Source organism: Anarhichas minor, unplaced genomic scaffold (genome assembly GCF_050575085.1).
Source record: "Anarhichas minor isolate MPS153535 unplaced genomic scaffold, ASM5057508v1 ptg000040l, whole genome shotgun sequence".
NCBI lineage: Eukaryota > Metazoa > Chordata > Actinopteri > Perciformes > Anarhichadidae > Anarhichas > Anarhichas minor.
In genome coordinates, this window is record NW_027466486.1 from 1,364,563 (window position 1) to 1,384,289 (window position 19,727).

The window sequence follows — 19,727 nt, forward strand, 5'->3', positions numbered from 1 at the left end:
CCAGCAGCAGGAGAGCAGAGACGATCTTGATGCTCAGCCACATGTACTGGTCACAAATCAGGTGTTTTACAGCTTTGAAAGGGATGAGGAACCAGAGGAGGGCGATGTCTGGACGGCTGGTATGGAGCACAGAGACAAACAGTGTGTTGGAAGACATTCAAAATGTTAACCATTGGTTCCAAATGCAATGTGTGCATCATAAGTGGGGCAATAACAAAGCATTGATCTAACCTGAGGTCATCATCACTTCCTCTCAACCAGCTTTGAAACATTTCAAGGGCTTTCCTTATTGCAGTCTTTTAATATGTTTTTAGTTTTTAAGAAAATCTCACACAGTAATTTAGCTTTCTCAAGATATTGTTGATGAAATAAAGCTAACGTTGGAACGGTAACAAGGACCACAATAGTCTGTTGAAGTGGTGTTGTGAGAACACGTTTTAGTGTTTTACCGTAGACTTCTAAAGAGAAGATAGTCATCGCTTTCAAGAGCACCAGGACAGAGGGATTGGTTGGATGTATTCATATTGAAATGAAGACAAGGTTACAATCATTTCACCTCGACAGTAATGTAACTGTTTGAGTAGTAGCCATTACTTTTACTTGGGTAGTTTAAAGAAATGAAAGCATGGTTCCACTTGATTCTGTGATGAATTGCATATGACAGACCGAGCCACGCATATAATATTTATAATTACGAATAACAAATATTTAGTTTCCATACCACACAAAGACACATGTATACAAGTGACAGCACAACCAGAAAATTGAAGTTCACGGGTCAATTTATGCACAAATTTGAAATATCATACATAGACGCATTGACAGAACAGGACAAGAAACTCTAAACTCCAACACAAGCTCCAACACAAGCCAAGTCATAGGTGAGCAATGGACATTGAATGAATTGAATGGGAATAATAGAAACCACAGTTGAAGACACGAGAAAAACCTGCAGATATCACACCAACAGTAGCAATATGTTGAGATGTGTACACATTAGACTACATGAATAAGCGATGATGGATGCACAAAATATGTATAATTAGCTATCGTAATAGTGCAGATATCTAGTATTTAAGTAAGTAATTAGCAAAACGTTCACAAAAACAATTCTAATTATCACTGAATGCCCACCCTTTGAAAAACGTTATCATCCTTCGGTTTTAACTTAAGCCCCCAACATTTTCTTCACCATGTAACCAGGCATGTTGTAGAGGAAAAGAGCCAAGATGGCCAGCAGCAGGAGAGCAGCGAGGATCTTGATGGTCAGCCACCTGTACTGGTTACAAATCAGGTTTTTCGCAGCTTTGAAAGGGATGAGGAACCAGAGGAGGGCGATGTCTGGTCGGCTGAAGGGGCACAGAAACGTAAACACCATTACAGAATGCCAAAGACAATCAACAATATAAAATACACAGAAGGAGGTTCACACAAAGCACTGATTTGACCTGAAAACCTGCTTCAGGGACGATATTCCTTTTGGAAGTTGGCTGACAAGAAAACATTTGATAGACAGCAGCATGTGTTTGAGCGAATCATTCCTCTTGTCCATACTTACCTCATCTATTTAAATATGCTTTCAACCTGTGACTCTAGTTGTGTACGTTTTTGTTTTTGTTCCTTACTGTTATATTGTCTCATTTGTTCATATTGTAATTGCTTTTTTTGTTTGTTTTTACCATGTACAGTGCCTTTGAGTACCTTTTAAAGCGCTATACAAAATAAATGTATTATTATTATTATACTGTTCATAAAGAGGTCGCTGAAAACAAATCCCTTCATGGTGACTCTCCTGTACAAACTTCAGGACAAAACCAAGTCTTCATTTCATACAGAAATGTTCTAATGTTCAGTTGAAGCTAATATGAGGCCGTAGTTAAGACAAAGTGAGTGGATATCTTCCAAAAATCCAGTTAACTATAAGACCGCTATGCTAAGCATAAATGCACTGTTTGGCAAAACAAAAAGAGTACATTTTAAACTAAAAATACAAACTTTGGAAGACAACTACTTTGACTAGGGTGCATAAACTGAACTTGTAATTTGAAAACTTATTCCAAACACGCTTCATATGCGTCTAAATATGTTGTATTTGTGCAGGTTTATCAGCTGCAAAAGCCTCTTTAATAATGTACTTTTTGTCACCTGATAGCCGAGAGTCAAATCCTGATAAATGTCTGATATTTTTAATATCAAAAATGACGTGGAACCAATGATATCATTGGTTCCATTTAGCTTTTAAAATGCTGTGCTTGAATGGAAACTGGAGATAGAAAGCAGGAAAAGAGAGAGTTGGAAGCCGTTCGGTTAGTGAAATTGCTGGAAACTTCTGCAGAGATGTCTGTCTCAAGCTCCCAGCATTTTCTTGACCGTGTAACCAGGCATGCTGTAGAGGGAAAGAGCCAGCATGGCCCGCAGCAGGAGAGCAGAGACAATCTTGAGGGCCAGCCCACTTGTACTGATTGCAGACCAAGTGTTTTATGGCCTTGAAGGGAGTGAGCAGCCACAGGAGGCTGGTGTCTGGACGGCTAGAAGGACAAAACACAGATGTTCAGTAATAAACACTTAACGCATTGTAGACTATTATTGTTGCTCTCTTCCTAAAACAAATTTAAATATAGCTGACATTACTGGAACTAGGACAAAGCAAAAGGCCGGACAGAGAAACGATTTACAGTATTGTGAGAACTTAAAGGTGATTCTAGGTAGAAATACACAAACGATATCAAGAAACAGCAACTTACCATGTAAAGAAAGAAGATCCTAGGTATATGTCCAGAACTCAGTTGAAGTAAATTCATAAAAATGTCTATCCTCATTTCAGGAAATTGCTTACATTGCTAATATTATTTCAATAGTTTAAAAAATGTTTATGCTTGTTTTATGTTTGAGAATTCACGTTGTTTTTATGATGGATTTATCTTTTTATTTATTCCTGTATTTATTGTAATTTTATTTATAGTACTTTTTATTTCTGGCCTGTTTTTGGAGTTTTTAGTTAAGCTGGACTTGCAGCAGCACAAATGCAAGGGTACGTATTCCCTTGCATTTGTGTGGCTGTGTGTATACGGGGAGGATGAAAAGGTAGCAAAGCCATAGAATAAGATGAACAATGTAATTGAGAAACATGGAGCAAAAGAGTGGTCAGTAATACAAATGTGGACAGTGGGGTGACAACAGAACATCCTTCATACTTGGGTTTCTCCAGTGGCTCTGGTTCGTTGCGTCCTTCACCAACTGGGCTTCTCTCGGCCTCCTCTGCTGTCAGGAGGTGCAGCTCTGCTTCTACTTTTCCCTAAAAAGGACAAATAAAATCATGCAGTGTGTAGGTTTTGGTGGCACCTAACAATGAGGTTGCAAATTGCAACCAACTGAAACTTCTCCCGTGTGCCAGCGGTCAAAGTGAGAATGCGAATGGCCCTATCTAGAGTCAGTGTTTGGTTTGTCCATTCTGGGCTTCTGTAGAAACATGGCCACCGGCTCTGTTGAAGAGGATCCGCTCCGATATAAACGGCTCATTCTAAAGTAACACTTATTATACATTAAAGAAAACGTATTCAACTAATTTATCAATATCATATTTCACTTCTGCCAGTAGATCCACCTAAATGCTACACAGTTCTTTTGAACTACTTTCCAGCTCATACAGCATTTCTTTTCTTTTGTTTTCTTGACTTTGACCTACCGTGAGTTCGAACTCGTCATCTTCGTTTCTGGCCACAAATGGCCACCAGCCTTTGATCCTCTTCTGTTTGAAGATGGAGACCGTGGGCATCTCTCCTTCATTTGTCACCATCTCTATGGTGCACTGCTTGGCAGTCTTCGCACCACGGGGAAAACGGTTCAGGTCCAGCTCAATTGCACCTATGAATAAAATATAGTTTAACTCAAGGAAGCTAAATTAGTGGAATAAACAAGAAGTGGTTAATAGACAGATCCATGTCTCATTTCCCAAAACCCATCCAGTCTTCAAAAGTTGTGTTAAGTCATAAAAGGTTATCATAAATTACTGTCCACTGCACCTAAGAAGTCATCTGCAGAGAAATGGTCAGCGTCCCACACTTGCATATTCAGACGAGCTGGGATCTTGTATTCGGTCTCATCCCAGGCAAACATGGACTCTTTTTTTGAGATGACGATCTTCTCTTCAGCCATGAGGTAGTCGAAGGGGTAGACGAAGCGCCAGTTGAAGTTGCCCTCCCCAGTGATGGAGTGGTAGTGGACATCGGTGTCCTGCTTGTCCTCCTGCTGCCCCTTCAACCAGCTGGTGCACGTAAAATATGTAGGATACACAATCTTAAAAAATGTTTTTAATTATTGGTTGCATTTTTTCATCTCAATCTAAAATCAGAATCAGATAATGTTGTGTTTCAAATGATTGTGCTTTGGTCCTGTTGTGCCCAAGAATGTAAAAAAAACTATCAAAAAGACGAAACATAAATCACCAAAAACATATAAAGCTTATAATTACCCTCGCACAAATATGTCACTTGATTTCTCGCCAGTGAAGATGTCATCGTCCTCCAGAACGACCTCATCTGTGTTCCAGACGATCACCCTCAGTTCAAAGCTGGACACAAGCAAAAATGTACAAGATATAGAAACACCAATAAATAATGATAACAACCAAGATGCGTTCCTTGATTAAACCAAACATTTATTTAGATAAAAGCTCGAGGTGCCTCTGGCTATCAGCTAAAAATGTAGAAAGTGAATGTAAAAACTGTAAACTGGCAGGTCTGACTATAGAGAACATACTTCTTTGGTTTCCTTGGTGAAATATCAAGAGCAGGGCCAGGTGCAGTCATGTCCTTGGGGAACATATCCACCCACATCTCAATTCTCCCCTAAAAGCAGTTGAACACAGGGAAATAAGCTCTTAAACTCTGCTAACGAAACAATACAGGATACATTGACTTGATTAAAAGGTGTAGTTGGCTGCAGTAGAGCCCGCATGAGCACACTGAATGACATACTTGTTCAATTCCTGGTTTATCAGGGTGGAGCAGTGGTCTGTTTTCCACATGTTCTGGGACCAGTTTGCAGCCGACCCGCGGGATATCCTCCCAGTGCTTCAACACGGTCAGAGCCAGATGTTCTTCCGTCTGCTTCTTTAAACCTGACAAACATCATCAAACGGTGGTTTATTACTAAGTTCACATTGTAGGCAGTGAGATGCAGCTCCAGAGCAATTTAGAACAAAACCACGACATAGGTATGGTTATAAGTATAATGAGTGAAATTTAACTCATACCGTTATCATCCTCTATCTCAGTCGGTGCCATGAAGACACGGTTTTCCACCTTCACTCTTCCTCCAGGGCCGTAGTGAGGCCCATCCAGCTTGCCCTCCTTACAAAGCTTAGCCAGGATTTGTGTTGGTTTCATTGGGTCCCGCCACACATTGTAACCATGGCTAAAGAAAAGAGCATACGCAGTCACAGTTCCATGAAAAACGTAGGATAACCCAACAATATGCATTTTACTGAAGTACTGTACTTAAGTATACATTTGAGGTAGTTGTATTCTTTTCATGGCACTTTCTGCATCTCAGGAGGAAAAGCTGTACTTTTTACTCCACTGCTTTTATTTGACAGATGGAGCTACTAGTTACTTTTAAGATGATGAAAAAAAAACAAATGAAGAGCTTATAATATATATTGTGTTTTAAATTAAACTACCTAACAGAACAACTGAAACAATAAACCAATTAGTTGATTTACAGTCGGTTATTTGGTAACTATTTTCTTAATTCTTTTATGTTTTCCAGCGTAACAAATGTGAAGATTTGCTGCTTTTCTTATTAATTATTCTAATCATCTTAATTTATTTTTAATAATTTATACAACAGTAAAGTCTTGCTTTTACATTCATGCATGAGTAGTAAAAAATGTAACGATATAATATATAATAGTTTACAGTCAGAGGGGACATGTTTCTGCAATGAGTACTTTTATGTTTTAATAGATTAAGTAAAGTTTCCTGATTATACTTACATACTTTTACTTTAGTAACATTTTCAATGCAGGACTTCTACTTGTCACAGAGTATTTTCCCTGGTTTGAGTACTTTTACTTCAGTAAAGGATCTGAATACTTCCTCCAGCTCTGGTTCGGACACTACATTCAAGCATAAAAACATGATATGTGTGGTTTTCCATGCACGACATATGCAGCTGTGAAAATGTAAGTATTTCAAAGTCAATTTCGTGTATCATTCTGTAACTGCCTGATTCATGACCGATGCTATGACTTACTAACGCTACATGAGTCATCAAGATGCTTCACGTAATCCTGTATTGAATAATTAACCACTATTTTTCCACAATCTATCACGCGCTGCCGCAGGGAGTCTGGTCTTGGCTTCTTACATGGCGTAGTTACATGTAACACCACACGTGGCTCTGTGTTTGCTGTAGAAACGGTTCTCAAGATCAAGTTTAGTTTCTCCAATCAGATCATCGGTCCCCACCAGGTCCCAGTCAAAGATTGACACCGTGAGTGTGGAATCCATCGGGAATGTGGCCTCCACGTCAAAGGATCTGATAAGATGAGAAACACAGCATTTGTCAGGGTTCCGTGTATATTTAAACATGCCTAACACAGCCGTAACTTTGTAAGATCATATACAGAAATGATCATATCATTTCTACTTACTTGCCAAACAAGGGGTTCAGCTGTTTTGAGATGTAGTTCTCTTTGTCTTTGATCTCTGTCTTACCCAGTTTGATTGCAATGTATGGATCAGCTTTCCCATTAATGTCAGCTGGATGCAGATCAGTTGCCTACCAAAACAAATGAAAGAATTAAAGTGAGAAATAGATCGTCTGAGCATCTCTCACTATACCACCACATCCAAAGTCTTCTATTTGCACTACAATTCAAAATACTCATGTTACATATATATTATCTACACAACTGTATATATTCCTTGTAAATATAATTTAGTTTTCCTTTTTATTTCTTCTTTTCATGCTACTTTTATATAGTTTGTTCCATTTTATTACCTCCGCCAAGGAGGTTATGTTTTCGGTTTGTTGATCTATTATTCAGCAGAATTATGGAACAGCTACATGCCCGATTCTCATTGAACTTGGTGGCAGTGTGTAGAATGGGCCAAGAAAGACACTTTCAATTGAAGTAGCAGATACAAATCATGGGGCAGATATACGCACATCATGTTTCACGTATGGAAACAGCCTTGGCAGAGGTCTGTGCTCTCCGAGTGCCCTTTAAGTTGCCATTTTATTGTTTATATTCTGTGCTAATCTAATCTAAATATCTTGAATATCTGTGTGCGTAGCATGGGAGGGGGCTACAGCTACATTTCATTGACTGTATTGTATAATGACAATAATAAATCCGTGAATCCTTAAAGTGCAGAACTCATAGCCTACCCTGATAACGTAGATGCGGACCAGGACATTAATGGGATCGTTGTGAGGAATGTTCTGAAACATTCCCATGGTGGAATCGAAGCTCATGTCTCTCTGCATGTCATCCGACACTTTGTACATACACAGAGAGCCCTAAAGGGACACAGTCAAACCAAGGAATTGTTATATTGCAAAAGATATCGAGAAAAAACTAAATTGTTCCAGAAGACGTGGTGCGTATTGTAATGTCTGCCACTATCTTATGTTGGTTGAACAGAAAGAGAATCCCATGACCAGCTTGTTTTAAATAAATGACAAAGGTTTGATGTAACGGAAGAATGAAATATGTATTGTGCTCTAAACATTCTGTTCTTACTTTGAATTTTCCAACGATTCTGTCCTCATCCGTCACGTTTTGGTCGTCATCATCGCCACCTTTTCCCCTGAACAGGTTAAAGCTGTGGAGCCAGTCTTCAAAGTTGTCAAATTCACTCTCCAGTTCTTTCGGGTACACCTTGTTTGAGAACACACATTCATCAAAACAAAAATGTTCTCTTTTTCTAAGTGTGTGGCACTTTTTTCCAGGTTCCAGGTTACACCTATCCTGTCTTATCATACATATACACACAACAAGCTGAATGAGAACTGCTTTCAGCTGTAGTGCCGGTGCTGTGTCTTCTACCTTCAGCTCATCCAGCTTTGACTTTTTCTTCTCAAACGGATCGATTGTCAGCTTCTTCTTGTCCTTCTTTCCTTTTCCTCTCTTGCTGCCTTTCACAGGAGAGTCATCAGGTTTGATATCTGAGTACAGGTTAGCGGTGAGGACGGAGGGAAGAGGGGGAGCGGGGCGGGGGTGGTGGGAGGAGCAGAGCACTCGAGACATGAATTCCACATGAAAGTTGCCAAAACCAGCTGTTACTGTATACAACAAGCAATTGTATACTATTAAAGTACACAGTTCAGTGGGGACACTTGACAGGATCCTTCAGGCAGAAAGATGTGCAAAGACCTGACTGGTTCTTGTCATTATCAAGACAAGAAGGCTCATCATGTCGTCTGTGTTTTTCATTGACAACTTTCATGGCAGGCATACGGCCAATATGCACTTATGGGAGTGGGGGGAAAAAAGCAGTTGTCCCACGTATGTAAATTTGGATTCATGTCAGCATCTACGTGAAGGCATTCTCGGGCTACGAGGTTCACTACTGCTCTGTAGAAGAAAACAACAATCAAGATAGTGGGCTCATAAAAGATGAACATGCATGAGAAGTACGTGCTTGTACTGTTGTTGTGGGTTAGACGGGTGGTGCTTTCTGCCAGAAAGGGTTCTGTTTTGTGACCTTACTTAAAAACATCACAGCTACTCCACCACATTAGGATAAGGAGTACTTGTACTACGTGGTTTGGGGGTGACAAAGAGCTACACGAAAGCATGCTGGAAAACATACGTATTTTACGTCATGAGCAAAACACTATCTTGTGTGTGTCTTGTTTGCCATTTTATCCGGTTTTACCTCCGCCATCTGCAATGTCCATGTCATCTTTGTCCTCTGAATCTGAGAGAGCAGCCTCTTGAGCCTTGAGAACCTGCAGGAGCAGAAGGTCAGGATAACTGGATTTATCGAAATCAAAACAAGATCCAGAGTTCCTAAGAGGTTAAGAACTGAGTTGATCAAGTTTTTGCAAGAGCATTTCGGCTGCCATCATTATTCATCTATCGAGCTACTGCAGCAGGTAAAGCAAAAGAAGACGAAGGCTGTGTTGTATTTCTGTTACTCACCTCTGTCAAAGTATCAATGGAGGCAAAATATTTGGACCACCAGTCCAACATGCTCTCGTCAAGTTCCTCCTCTTCAATCTCATCACCCTTCTTCCTCTTCTTCTTTTTCCCCTTTCCATCCTTATCGTCATCCTTTTTATAAAATATATAATAAAAAGCGTTAAAAACACTCAATGAAGATTTACGATTTCTTGCTACATGAATTGTCAATTAAGTGTAAAGCACTTCGCTTACCTCAACTTTGACCACAGCGTCACAGCCCTAGGTAGAAAACCATATTGCAAAATATCAAAAAATGTTTCTTTGTCTGTTTTAACCGTGTCCTTTATGTAGAATTACTGTTCAAACTTGATCTAGTTCTTTGAATAAAGGTCACATCAAATTTACAAAAATGAAACGTACAGAGTCTAGTTTGACCACAGTTTCCATCTTCTTAAAACTCGGCTCAGGTTCCATGTGGACCACAATGATTTCCTCTGAAAGATGAAAGGAGAACGTATATGTGTTTATCTCTATAATCGCAATTTATTGCAAAAGGGCAAACGCATAATGTTCTTTATCTTCATTGAGTTTTGATTATTGTACGTTGTTCTTGGTTTTAGTTTATACCTGTAGAGGGAAAGTTGTTGGCCTGCTTGTCTGTTGCCCTGTAGATGAACTTCCGCAGGCTGGGGACAGCAATGGAGCCGACCAGAGTGTAGCGGCCAAAGGCCCGGCAGTCCACCACTCGGATGTTCAGCGGCGGGTGAAGCAACTCGTTCTCAGGCAAATCCTGACACACGAAATCCAGAATCAGTTTGATTGACGAGAATATTTCTACAGGTATTACTTTTTGAATGCTTCTTTTCTTATGTGTGCGGCATGTAAATATGATTTCAATTTAATAAAAAGGGATACAAAAAAAAAGATATAATACCACTTCAAACCACTTGACAAGGGTGCTGAAGTTGGGGTTTTTCTTGTAATTGGGGATGAGGGCTGACTGCACTCCCTTTCCGGCACATTCAATGTCCACACGAGGGCGATCCACCTGGGCCAGATTCACCCTCTTCAAGTCCCTCAAGCCCCAGAACAAAACCTAAGGAGTAGGGAGGTTCAGTATTTTTATTGTTGTTTTACTTCCCTTGTCTGTTACTAAATAAATCACTGGTGAAGCTAAAATCACCTCAATTCTGTATTTGCTGAGCACCGGTCTGATCCCCAGTGGTACAGGCAGGATCGGGCCGCGGTCCATATCGGTGGGACCGTCTATGGGAGGCAGGTCAGCTTTCCCATTGGGGCCAATCTAACAGAGGACGAAAGGAAATCTTTATAAATCATTTAATAAACACGACCCTCACAACTACATAGTGTCTGTAAGCCTAACCTGCAGCAGTTCAAAGGCTGCCAGCATTTCTCCGGCGGTGCAGTTCCCGCGGTAGATCTGATAGTACTCCAGTTGAGGAGGGAAGCGTGGGGGACCATAGTGCTCGTCCGCCATCTTCACCACAGGCTTGGCAAAAGTTCTGCCCATGAATTCAGCTTTACCCTGGAAGCATAACGGTGAATTAATGTTCAACCCTTAAAACATGAACTCTGGTTTGAATATTTGAAAGAATGGTCTTTTTAGCCTACCATATCAAATCCATGAGTGTTTATATTACAATCGCTTATTTAAAAAAAGGTTGCTTATGTGGCGTTAGCATGAATTAATATATTTGTCTGATCAGCGGATAGAAACATGGCTTGAGATGCACATGTTTCTAGGCAGACTGGATAAAAAACCATTGAAGATAAGAGAGCCCAAAAAATGAACAAAAACAACATAAAATAACCAGTGAACTGCAAAACAGGCATATGTATCGATGTCAAAAATCATTGAATTATTACTTATCTATCTATCTATATATATATATAGATAGATAGATAGATAGATAATGAAATCTCTCTTGCAGTTAGTGGTTATGAAGAGTCAAAATTCTTGGTTGGCCACATACAAAAAGCACAAAATGTCACTTAAAGGAATGCAACAGGTATAAGTTCATCCATCCTGATGGACTTATCTTATTCCTCTTGCATGCCTTTCAATACAATCTACTGCGCACACATTACAGTGCTTCTACAGTACATCAAGCCATCAGAATCCACACTCTACTTATCCAAAGGGTCATCCAAAACAATGTTGTTATTGACAGGAGCAAATATAAAATTGTCAGTCAGCAAAAGCATTCTTTCAAATATAACTTACATCAGGTTGATATTGACAAACGTTACTAAAGGGCATATCACACACTGGTTTTAGATTCATGGAGTGACACGTTAAGTCTTAGATTTCAAGTGAAAGACAGGCAGACTCTTAAATTATTAGGATGATAAGGATGGAGGAGATCGGTAAGACTGTTGCTATCTGGTAATTCAAGCTGTGCGAGGTAAGACTGCTTGCTCACATTAATACAAATGGAAAAAGAGAGGCGTCTCAATTTCAGAACAACCCTTACCACTGTGTCTTGATCATAGATTTCAATGACGATAATAGGAGGGTCGTCTCTCAGTTCGGTGGCCTCGCCAAACAACTCCACATTCTCAAAGACCATCAGCTGGTCCCATGTCGGGCACAGAGTCTCAGCCAGCACCTGGAAAGAACAGATGCAGGATGTGCTATTTGATAAATCATAATCTTAAGCTGATATAGCCGACATTCTAAAAAGCCCTTTGAGTGTGCTCACCTCAGTGACCTGGCTTTGTGTGGAGAAGAACACTCTCGCAAAGGGATCAGACAGACCTGTGCTGTCGGCAGCAAACAGGCTGCGAGCTTGGTACATGTGGACCCTCAGCTGGAAGATCTGTTTCACTGTGGACAGATAAAGACGCTCATGAAGAAATGACACAGATCACAGTTGCTTACAGAATGGTGGAAAAAGGCCAATTATTGCCTGACTTCTTCACTAAAACAACAATAGTTTGTTTTAACGCCACCAGTATTTTGGGACCTGTACTGATAAACGCCTTTTGCTGTTACCACCAAATAAGATGTCGGCAAAGCAACCAGGACTGAAATCTCAAGGATTTCCTTTAACATATTGTAAAAGAAGGTGTCATAGCTCATTTTATTAGAAAAGTCTCTTTGTTTCAGTGTAAAGCTCACATAGAAGAAATACTGAATTGGTTGATGGTCTTACTCATGTAGGTGAGGCTGATGGGAGGTGAACACGGCATGCCGGGTCCTTTGGACAACTTGTTTTCCTCAAATCCATTGGGCAGACCGTTCAGGTAGTCTTTGCGCTGTCTAGTCAGACCCAGCCAAAGATAAATCTCTATCTTGGACTGGACTGTCCAGCCAGCAGGCCCAAAACCTTTCTTCCCAGGGATCTTTAGTATATGAGGGCAGAAAAAAGTCAATCGATCACAGAGGTTTGAAAGGGAAATTGATGCAACATTCAAAAGGCAAGCAGATTAGACCAACTGCCTTTTCGTTGATTATCTTACTATATTTAGTGTAAACTCACCCTCAAAAAGATTGTCTTGACTTTGCCACAGTCCTTTCCTGTCTCCTCCTCTGTAGTGGAATAAAGGATGTCTTTGGAGGGAACACGTGCATAAGCAATGCGTTTCCCATTACTTATCATCCATATGAAGACGTCAGGAACGCTGTGTTGAGGCTGCAATAAGAAAAAAAACCCTCACATTAAACCTGAAATGACCACAATGAAACAAGCGTGTGCGACAAACAAAACCGTTTGTATATATGGTGGACATAATGTTGTGGATCTCACTTCATCAGCCAGGAAGCGCAGCTTTGTGAGGAAGTTCTGAGCCAGCTTGATTTTATCTCTCACTGTGCTTTTCTTCACCTGGGACCTCATGGCTTTGGCTTGCTGGCCGATGCCCTCCTATACCCAGAAGCAGCCCAGCATTTAGCAAGACAAGTGCAAATGTTAACAATCAATACAAAGCAAACATAGCTCCTCTGTAGTTGACATACCACGTCTGACATGCACAGCTTCAGTCTCTCCCTGTCAAGTTTGGTTCTGCCAGACAGATTCTGGTCCTGGTTTGCCAGCGAAAGAAACTGACTGAAAGAAGTGGAGCTCGGTCAGCGTCAAAGTCGACATTAATCTAGTTAGACTTCAAGTTTTAAACCTGCTAGTTATGAATGTGTCACTACAGACCTGCAGCCCTGGCTGAGTTCCTCGAGGACGCCTCTCAGTCTGCGCTCAGGATAGGTCTTCTCTGTCTTGATGATCTCTTGCACATCATTCAGTCCGTCCTCCTGTAGTACCAATAGAAGATGTTGGGGCCAATACACAATTTAATACGAAGTTCAAACTTTTTTTTTTTACTGCTACGCTCGCCTACTTATTGGGAAAGTTCATGACTTGCCAGTTTATCTGCAATGTTGTCTATAATGTTGGCATTGTACAGCCTCCTTCTCTGGTCTTGCCACCAGCTCTTGATGTAGATACACGGCTTCCTCTCAAAATACGGCAGGTGGAAGTAGTTTCTGACGATACAAATAATACATTTAATCAAAATGGAAAATTCCAGAAACAGCTTTTAGGCATCAGTTTTTCTGTGTAAGTAGAATATCTTCATGAATATCTTTCTGAATGTGCAGTGGTTTGTTGTCACATTTTTGCACTCACCGGTCTGTGATGACGGGTTTCATGGGAGGAGTAGTCGCCACCGAAGTCAGGTCCCCGTCATCATCCATCTCCTCCTCACTGGAGTTGTGGATCAGTTCGGTTTCATCTTCGTCGCCGTCTCCTCCCCCCTTCTTACCCTTCGTTTTTGGCCTGGCAGCCCCATCAATCTCGTTTCCATAATAACCTGGCACACAGCAGCTATGTTAATAGTCACGCCCTTAAATGATGTTTTTCCTAAAACTGCCTTTTGCAACTTTCAAATGTTGGGACTGCTCCTACATTATGACAGTTTACCTTTGTGCCTCACAAGGGAGGTTTTGGCTTTTTAAATTTTTCAATCATTTTGTCTGTGTTAATGCATGCGGTGTGAATTTTGGCAAGGTTGTGATTTTTTATTATATTTTGTAGTTATGATCAGAACTGAAGTTAGTAAATAGATTTAACTCAGTGAAACTGGAAATTAATATTAATATATAATCTTATGGCAGTTTCATGAAGCAGACATTTTTGTCTTCTAAAAGGACAAATAAGGAACTTTTTAGACACTAAATTCTGCTCAAAAAGTGTCCAAAGATTCAATTTGAGGCCCAAGATGAGTCAGTGAGAGACACTGAGTAAGACAAAAGAGTAGGCAATGGAAAATACCTATGGTGACCTCAAAGTTGATGGGCTTATCACCGATCTTTCTGTCAATCATTGTGGCCTCCAGGAAAGACCCAAAGAGGAAGAATTCCTCAACCTTCCCGGTAGCAGTCTGTGAAGTAAACAAACAAGTGTGAGAATGTGAGAAAACTCCGTCTTACTTCTGCACTTTTTTCTAAATTATGTAAAAGTTAAAAGCTAAACAAGACACCAAATTTAGTTCTGTCGCTCTTTGATGAAATATAAATAAACGTAGTGGTCCTGACAACCTTGTAATACGACCTATCAGTGAGAACTAAATCCCTGAGGTCTTTGGGTTACGATCCCATTGTCCTCAAATGAATTTGCTGTGTGACTTACATTGTCCACCAACAAAAAGAAGAACATGTTAATAATACACCAGGTGGGCTAAATAAAGACAATCAATAATTGACAACTACCGGGGCACAATGCTCTGTCAGCAGGAGTGACAATTGGCTCCCTCTGCATGGCTGCTCATCCAAGCAGGGACCCACCTCTGAGATGTTGGGTATTCCCTCCAACTGCACATCTGTGGAGCTGGAAATGTCAGGCGAGGAGGGGTCCAGGATCTCCACACCCAGGCTGATGAGCAGACGGGCCCTGAAGGACACCCCCTCTCCAAGCCCCTCGTTTAACTCCTGGTACTCGTCCATCAGGGTGTAGGTACGCGTGGAGCCGTACATGTTAACCCAGGCCGGCCCCAGTGTGGGAAGGAAGCCTGAGAGATAAAGAATAAATATAATTTGTGTCTGATAAGTTGCATATTTTGGATGGAATGGTACTATCTGACAGGTGCTTTTAAAAGCATGGAGAAGATCTGATTGCAAGGTCAAAAAACATGCATGCTTATTGTTTACAACTGGTCAAGCTGATCCCACATCCAAACCACATCCTCTGCAGTTAAATGAGATAACAATGAACTCTCTAGGATGCATCCTCGTATCGTATAAAAGGAACTGCCCACTAGTTCCAGGTCAAAAGAATTTTTCAGAAATGTCGGTAGGAGAACTTTTAGGAAACATCTTTAAAAGATCAACTGCTACGTCACCTTTGTCCCCATCATTGGAAATGTTTCGTAGATCTAGGAAGTGTGTCCCTATAGCGACATCATTCACTTTATCCGAGTCTCGGATCTGGATCTTCATGCGCTTGCACAGCGGTGGAAACATCTCGGTGAAAACAATTTGCTCGTTCCAGATCGGCTCATAGCAGCTCTTTTGAACTGATGTTTTCCCCTGTAATCACGCATTACACATGTGTATTCAAATCAACTCAGGAATTGTACTGTCAGTGTAAGTTAGATTTTGACCTGGTTGAGATCAAACAGATACAAAAACAGAGGGAAATGAATGTTTAGGATCCTAACTATTACTCACTTTCTGCCCAGCAAACAGTACTTGGACATAAGGATCAACCAGGTCCTTATTTTCTCCTATGAAGGCCTTTTTGACGTTGGCCATGATGCTGGTGTTCATTCTGGGGAGTCCCTCAGCTCTGTAAATCTTCAGGTAATAACGGGCCCACTGTCGCTCTGCAGGCACCCCCTCTGGTATCAAGAGATTGCTGAAACAGAATTGGGACACAACAAGACGCTAGCATCTAAGCTGAAAAAAATGCATGACTGCGGGATTTTCTGCGTTAAGTTTAAATGCTAGAAACCGAATTATGACTGATTAAACAGCCATAACAACGAACATGTTTCTGTATTTAAATTCTGTTGAATTCTGAAAACTCCTTAGCAGTGTTGAAGTCTACCCTGAGTCCTTTTTGGACATTTCATATTTTTTGAATAAAGAACCATGCACAATAAAAGTATAGTTACCCCTCTATGTCATCTTCATCGGATTCGTTGGCCTTGTGTGGAGTCTTTATGGTGTCCCCTTTGGCCACAACTGCAACATCACACTTAATGTAGCCTTTGCAGCCCGCTGAGATGTCCTCAGGGTCCGACAACAAAGCCCACTTGTGGTAGAACTGATGTTCTGCAAGAGAAAGAGAAAAAGACAAATTAATTCATGATTCATAATAACAAAAGCTGATTTTCATTGATTCTTTACCAGGCTGGAAGTAGATTGTGCCAACATCCAGTTTAAAACTTCCAACCAGTGTTCCACTACGCAGAAGATTTTTGGAGTGAATGACCTAAAGTTTGGTTCAGGGAGATAAAACATTGCAATAATAAATACACTTGTCTTGTAGCAGACAAGGAATTGTATTAAATCTGTTTTATGTTACATTGTTATGAATCGAACGACTTACAGACAACTTCAGGATTTTGTCGAACATAACGTCTGGAGGGACGTGGAAGTCGAACACAAAATACTGGGAAGAGAAAAGAGTTGGTGAGGATATTGTTAGAATAGATGCTGTATTTAGATTCATTGTAAGCTTTTTCCCAAACTGAGATGATTAGAGACACAATATGTTGTTATGGCTGACTCACTTCGTTGTAGTATGGGCAGTTGGTCGATTCCTTCATTGAGGTGTACTTTTTATCTTCTCCAATCTCCACACAGACCATTGGATCCATGTTCAGCCCAATCAGCTGCCTGCCTTCAACCACCGTCACGCTGATCTGAAATGAAATGATCGAGTTATTGACAGAGTGACTGATTATGTGCCAAATGTGACGTCCATAAAAATTAAGATCAACCATGCCTGTACAAGTACAATAAGAGAAATATATTCCACAATGACGGGTCACTAATTCATCAGCATACATTAGAAAAATGAAAGCAGGTCAATGAACTGATGGGTAAGATTTCTCTTACTTGATAATCTACTGGTCTTCCAGAACTGGGCTCCATCTTTATGTCTGGTTTTGATCTGTAAGACAATGAGGTGTCGGACATTAGAGACAATACAGTTTTTTTTAATGCAGCCATAAGCACAACAGAACCATGCTTGCCTCTTATTTGATACATTGGTGGTGACGGCTGTGACTGAGGCCAGTGAGACGGAGTCGGGATCTGGGCCTCCTCCCATGAACATGCCCTGACGATCCAGGTCCTCTGTCTCCAGGATAGCGGGCTCATCTGGAGATCATGGCAAAGACACACCGTCAGGACAACTTGTTGCTGCACGATAGAGCGTCCGGCTTAAAAACTTGTGTTTCATTGTGCATTTCATTCTGAAATGTATCCTGGGAGCTTTTTATGAAAGTCAGTGACATGTGAAAATGGACGTGACAATTAAAAGCCGAAAAAAAGTTGTAACACTTGCAGTAATGCTGAATTTGAGTCTACTGCAGGATAGGTTAATACAGGCCCAAAAAAGGCCCAAAAAACTACAGCTCAACAACTTTGGTACTTTGTTTTTGACTAAATGTTCTCCAGTGGGCTGACAGGAGTTTGTAATATCAGCCAGGATTTCCCATCTTATTTGACCTGATCTTCAGTCATTCATCTCAGTTACTGATACCTCCGTTTCTGTCCTCCTTGTGTCCACGGTGCTTACTGCGCTTCATGGTTCAAAACAAGTCTTTGCGTGCTCTGCGGAAGAAATATAAAGAGATTCACTATTTCATAAACAATAGCACAAAGAAAACATTGGTATAGATTTTGTTGATGCAATTACTTTAACATCTGTATTTTTAACTACTTTCGATTAATTAGAAACCAAACAAGTGAACTATTTTTATGTATTATAATCATTTTCCTCACTTCTTCTGTTTGAACAGCCACAAGAGACTAAACCATGACACTCTACTCCAACATCTTGTAGACAGAAGGAGGCCACTAACACTAATTGATCCCAAAAAAAAGTCCAAGAGCAACGAGAAAAGGCCTAAATTATTAAGAGCATTTAAAATATTGAATGTATTCAAAACCATTTGACTGAGAATTCAAGTGTGATGACTAAAGTACGGCATGCATGCTATCATTTTGAGACGGGCATCTGTGTGCTACCACACCCTGGATTAGCCTTCAAAAGAGCTTTTCAATTATTCAAATCAGCTGACCTTGATACATCAATTAAAGAGGATACATTTCACACACATTGTGAAAATTAATACACTTAAAATACTGAATCTGCTGTAGTTAATCAGCAACGTGCCCTTTCCACAGGTGCACAATTTTAATCTAAAAAGTTGATAATTTTTTTTAAGTGGGTTGATTATTTCCAAGACAAGCATTTTCAGAAGTAAAGTATACACAACTTTTCTAAATGTTTTGTTTACTTTTTTGAATATTTTCTCAACATTTACAGAGTTGCTGAAAGCAATCGTGAAAAACACATGAAAACTATGCACCACACATTTTAAAACACAAGTCCCAATGCTTGAAACTTAGTCAAAACCAAGAGCTCAGCAAAATAATGAAACACCCCGATGAGCTGCATGTTGCAGAGGTTTAGAATAACCAAAGAGCGTGCAATTATTACAACTGCAAGAAACAAAGAATACAAAGTTCTGAATGTTTCTATGATATTCAAATAAAAAAAATCTGCTCAACATTTTATGAGAACAAATATTAGTCATCAAAAGGTATTTAAAGTACGCTGCAAAACATTGAGGCCTAAACTCCAAAGCTTTGCTTGTTTAACATGTTGTTGCTGGTGAAATAATGAAATAATACGTACCATACAAGAAAATAATGCTCTTGTTTCCCTCCTCTGAGTAGCTCCAAGACGTTCCCTGCGAGGCGAACAGCAACCTCTGTTTTCTTCTATGAGATGGAAGCAACACTACATGAACATTTTTGACATTTACACAGGAGCAATAAGGCTTCAAAGTAAAGTTGTACAGAAAATAATTGGGTTTGTCCAAGTCTGAAGTTGGGCAGGAGTGATGTGATACACCAATGAATAGTGCATGAGTGTTAAACCCGAGACTGGTAACTATGACTAGGGACTGCTGAGAGACGTCACTGTGAGCAGAGTCCACCAATCCACACAGGCTGTGCACAAAAGAAAAGAAAATGTCTTAAATCTTAAATCCTCCAATAAGATGGTCCCTGAAAGGCCAACCAGCTATATTTACATACAGGGCCATCGCATTCATCCAACTGAGACATTGTATAGTGATTCTGCACAATGGAGCTAAAAAAGCTTCATCTCAAAAGTACAAGATGTTGACTTTCAGAAGTATAAAACTATCAGGCAAGAGAAACACAAATTAAATGTTTTTCAAATTTTCAAAAGGGTTTGGCAATGTGCATCTTGTCATTGCAATATATAGTGCAGTGTACTTGTACATCAAAGCAGTACTTCACCGGAAAGCATCCAAATGTGTGAGCATGAGGTGATCAAGGTAGAATTGCATGGAAGTAAACAAAATGTCAGGCCAG

The 19,727-nt window shown here is 40.2% G+C and overlaps 1 protein-coding gene across 1 annotated transcript; it reads right to left on the reverse strand.

The window, feature by feature from the left end:
- Positions 1 to 1,168: 1,168 nt before the first annotated feature.
- Positions 1,169 to 17,905, reverse strand: otofb (otoferlin b). Its single transcript, XM_076107824.1, has 41 exons — positions 17,860 to 17,905; positions 17,348 to 17,474; positions 17,211 to 17,265; positions 16,883 to 17,014; positions 16,699 to 16,761; positions 16,497 to 16,581; positions 16,262 to 16,421; positions 15,816 to 16,002; positions 15,488 to 15,674; positions 14,934 to 15,157; positions 14,422 to 14,530; positions 13,777 to 13,960; positions 13,514 to 13,634; positions 13,303 to 13,403; positions 13,116 to 13,206; positions 12,907 to 13,023; positions 12,640 to 12,792; positions 12,313 to 12,502; positions 11,860 to 11,984; positions 11,632 to 11,766; positions 10,521 to 10,682; positions 10,320 to 10,439; positions 10,071 to 10,232; positions 9,764 to 9,926; positions 9,557 to 9,630; positions 9,380 to 9,415; positions 9,155 to 9,286; positions 8,895 to 8,961; positions 8,057 to 8,133; positions 7,751 to 7,888; positions 7,396 to 7,527; positions 6,656 to 6,783; positions 6,370 to 6,540; positions 5,255 to 5,415; positions 4,977 to 5,119; positions 4,759 to 4,847; positions 4,472 to 4,570; positions 4,023 to 4,264; positions 3,686 to 3,864; positions 3,195 to 3,295; positions 1,169 to 1,349 (listed from the first exon to the last, which is right to left on the reverse strand). The coding sequence occupies exons 1-41, from the start codon at positions 17,903 to 17,905 to the stop codon at positions 1,169 to 1,171; spliced, it is 5,349 nt and encodes a 1,782-aa protein (XP_075963939.1).
- Between the last annotated feature and the right edge of the window lie 1,822 nt (positions 17,906 to 19,727).